The following is a 3527-nucleotide window of genomic DNA, read 5'->3' on the forward strand; positions in this document are numbered from 1 at the left end:
CCAATGAACTAACTTAATGAAGTTACTTTACCATCCCATCTGTTACATTTCCCACATGTCAGAGGTTTGACTGTGACCGAATACTGACAAAGAAGCTAGGGAGTACTTGTCAGTATGCTTGACTAACAAGTAGCATCATGATCTGTTTTTGTTTTCTATACCTTATTATAGGTGGTCAAGAAATTTTGAATGTAATTAACATATGGTCCAGCTGACCAAATTTGAAGGTAATTACCTAGGTTGAATTGGGAATTGAGCAAATTGCATTTACACAGCTCAATTTTGAAGGTAAGTCCCATATTGTCCAGTTGAAGGTAATTACCTAGGTTCAATTGGGAAATGAGCAAATTGCATTTACATGATGGTAAAGCTCAATTTTGAAGGTAGGTCACATATTGTCCAGTTGAAGGTAATTGGTTCAATTGGGAAATGAGCAAATTGCATTTACATGATAGTAAAGCTTAATGAAGTTTTTGGTTGAGTTGATTCTTGATAGTATCACCTAAATATATCACCCATGCATACAAGAGTGTTTCCCCGTTGCAACGCACGGGCACTTACCTAGTATACTTTACAAAATGTATAAGGGCAAATAAGAAAAGGTGAAAGAAGAATTACTAGTGCAATAGTCATCTCTTATGGATCTTATTATAAGCAATACTTAAGTAAATGAAAAGCTGATCACTTTACACTTGCAGGAGAAAGAGTGTGAAAAGGAGAATTTATCTAGCCTGTGATCATATGCCATAATAAATTGAGTGATTTCAGGGGCATAGAAATCTGTACTATCTCCGAAATAAGAGATGTGGTACAAAATGGTTCCCGCATACAATCACTGGGAGCTCTCATAACATGTAAATTCCATTCAAACCATGAACATAAGCATCACTAGATGTACTATTGGAATGAAACTAATCATTAACCATTCTCATAACGTAAGCTCTTCTAATCATATTGTACTATTGAAATGAAACTAAAATCATTAACTGAGGCACAAAGAACCTCTAAGATGATGAAGCTATGACCTGCGACGTTGCATCACCAGACTCTTTCTTCTGGTCATCACCTTCATTCTGTTCTGCAGCACCAACAGCGTCACTGTGAGATTCAACAACCTGTGCCTCCTCAACACTCATTTCTTGAGACGATTCACCATTTTCTGCTCCGCTCTTGCGACCCAGCACCGCGTCAATAGCTGCTCTACTTGCTCTGGCAGCAGATTCCTCCTTAGCCTTAGCCTCAGCCTTCTTCTTCTCCTCTTCTTCTTTAGCAAGAGCCTCTGCCCTAGCCTTCTCTTCAGCTGCACGTGCTGCAGCCTCTGCTTTCTCCGTCTCAACATCCTCATACAACTTTGTCATATCCCCGTTTCTCCCCTCTTTCTGCAATGCCCCGTATAGAAGTGCCTTCAATTCATCAGTAAATACAATACTCTCATCCAAAAGAATACCCTTGGCCATCTTAATTGCATCATCCAACCTTGCAACATTGATGTATGCTCTCAACAATGATTCATAGCTAGCAATGTTTGGCTTGACCTCCTTTTCGGGCATCAGATCAAAGAACCCCTGTGCCTCGTCAATCCTATCAACCTTCACCAAGCCACTTATGACTTTGTTAAAGGAATTGGCATTGGGCCTGAGACCAACATCAAACATCTTATTGAAGTAACCAACAGCGTCATCCACATTATCAACCCTGAAGCAGGACTCAATGAGCAAGACATAACTGTATTCGTCAGGATTAATACCACGCTCCCCCATCTCCTTGTACAGTCCTTCTGCCTCACCAACAAGTTCATTCTTCCCCAGCCAGTCAATCAGACTATTGTATGAGAGTGCATCTGGTGTGCAGCTTTTCTCACCCATTTTGCCAAACACCTCAATTGCGTCCTGGAATCTTTCCACACGGCAGTACGCATCAACCATCACATTAAAACTACCAAGATTCACAGCAATCCTCCTGGGCGGGTCATGCTCTTTGCACATCCTATCAAACAACTCGACTGCATCATCTAACCTCCCATTCCTACCAAGCGCATCAAGCACCATGTTGTAGCTAACAGCCTCAAATCTCACCTTGGATCCCTCTCCAAGCACCTCGGTGTAGCAATCCATGGCCTCCTTGTCCATACCCTTTAGAAAGTACCCCTTCATAAGGTTCCCGTACACCACACCATCAAGGATCAGCCCGCCACCAAGCTTCTCCTTAAGCTCCTCGTACAGTGAGACCGCCGTGTCACCATCCCCGGCGTTGACAAAACCACCCATGACGAACGCATAGACCTGGGGGTCGGGAGCGATAAGGCCACGCTCGAGCATGCCGTCCTTGAGCTCGAGCGCCAGATCGAGCTTGCCGTTCTCGGCGAGGGAGCGGGCAAGGATACGATATGTGGTTGGGGATGGGAGGACAGGGGAGTCGTCCTTGAGTAGGAGACGGAAGTGCTCCAGCGCGGTTTCAGGGCGACGGCAGTCGCAGTAGGCCTGAAGGAGGAGGTTGTGGGTGGCGACGGTGGGCGCGACGGAGGCCTGGGTGACGAAGCGGTGCAGGGAGAGGAGATCCGCGTAGCGCGCCTGCCGGAGGAGCGCAGCTAGTACTGTGTTGCAGGTGAATACGGTGGGGCGGCAGTTGGAGTAGATGGAGTGGCGGGTGAGGAGCGCCGCCTCGTCGAGGTCGTTCTCGCGGACGAGCGTGAGGATGCGGCGATGGAGATCGAGGCGCTTGCCGGAGAGGACCGACGCTGGCTCAGGGAGCTTGAGAGCGTTGGGGTTAGACGAGGGGCGGGGCCCTCCAGGGGTGCGCTGGGGAGTCGGGCCGCGGGAGGACGGCGGCTCCACGCGGAGGCGGCGCTTGCGGCGGCGGCGCTCGGCGGAGGCGTCGGTGGGGGCATCCGGGAGATCGGTGGGGGTGGCGAGGCAGAGGAGACGGTGCTGGGGGCGGGCGGGGAGGCGGAGGGAGAAGGGAAGGAGGCGGGAGAAGAGGGGCTTCGAGAGCGCCATGGAGGCCACGGAGCACGACGGCGAGCCGACGAGGGTTTAGCTAGGGATTTGGGGATATTTTCTCCTGGAAATGGCAAATGGCGAGAAGTCGAACACGATAGGCTAACTCTTCAGAGAGAGAATACAAGCCCGTTACTGGTACGTGTGGGCTGGGCAAGATCCCATGATGGGCTTGGGCTACATGCCTTCGTGTCCGTGTCTTCCGTGCATGAACGCGTGGATAACGATTCCAAGGCCGAGAAACCCGGACAATTTGACTAGTAGCATCGTTGATGCTAAAAAAAAAAGGTAAAGGGATGTGAAGCTGGGGTGCAAATTGATGGATGTTAGGGTACCTCTACCCTTGCTAGTTCAAATATATGTTACTCAAAAAAAAGGTAGCTCAAATATATAATAATAAATGTACTAACAATCATAAAAAGAGATATTTTGGAATTTTTAGGGGAATTGATTAGATTCATCCGGCTGTAAACGCAACGATCGGCCTATGTCCGCCTCTTCCGTATCTCCTCACTTATCGTTCCGTTTTCA

The 3527-nt window shown here is 48.2% G+C and overlaps 1 protein-coding gene across 1 annotated transcript; it reads right to left on the reverse strand.

Moving 5' to 3' along the window:
- Positions 1-742: 742 nt before the first annotated feature.
- Positions 743-3083, reverse strand: LOC123061406 (pentatricopeptide repeat-containing protein At3g49240, mitochondrial). The gene has a single exon (XM_044484497.1). The coding sequence runs from the start codon at positions 2994-2996 to the stop codon at positions 1005-1007; it is 1992 nt and encodes a 663-aa protein (XP_044340432.1). The 5' UTR covers positions 2997-3083; the 3' UTR covers positions 743-1004.
- Between the last annotated feature and the right edge of the window lie 444 nt (positions 3084-3527).

Source organism: Triticum aestivum, chromosome 3A (genome assembly GCF_018294505.1).
Source record: "Triticum aestivum cultivar Chinese Spring chromosome 3A, IWGSC CS RefSeq v2.1, whole genome shotgun sequence".
Classification (NCBI taxonomy): domain Eukaryota; kingdom Viridiplantae; phylum Streptophyta; class Magnoliopsida; order Poales; family Poaceae; genus Triticum; species Triticum aestivum.

What these genes read in the sequence shown, in the direction of transcription:
- LOC123061406 (XM_044484497.1), bottom strand. Translation starts at nt 2,996, where the DNA reads ATGGCGCTCTCGAAGCCCCTCTTCTCCCGCCTCCTTCCCTTCTCCCTC.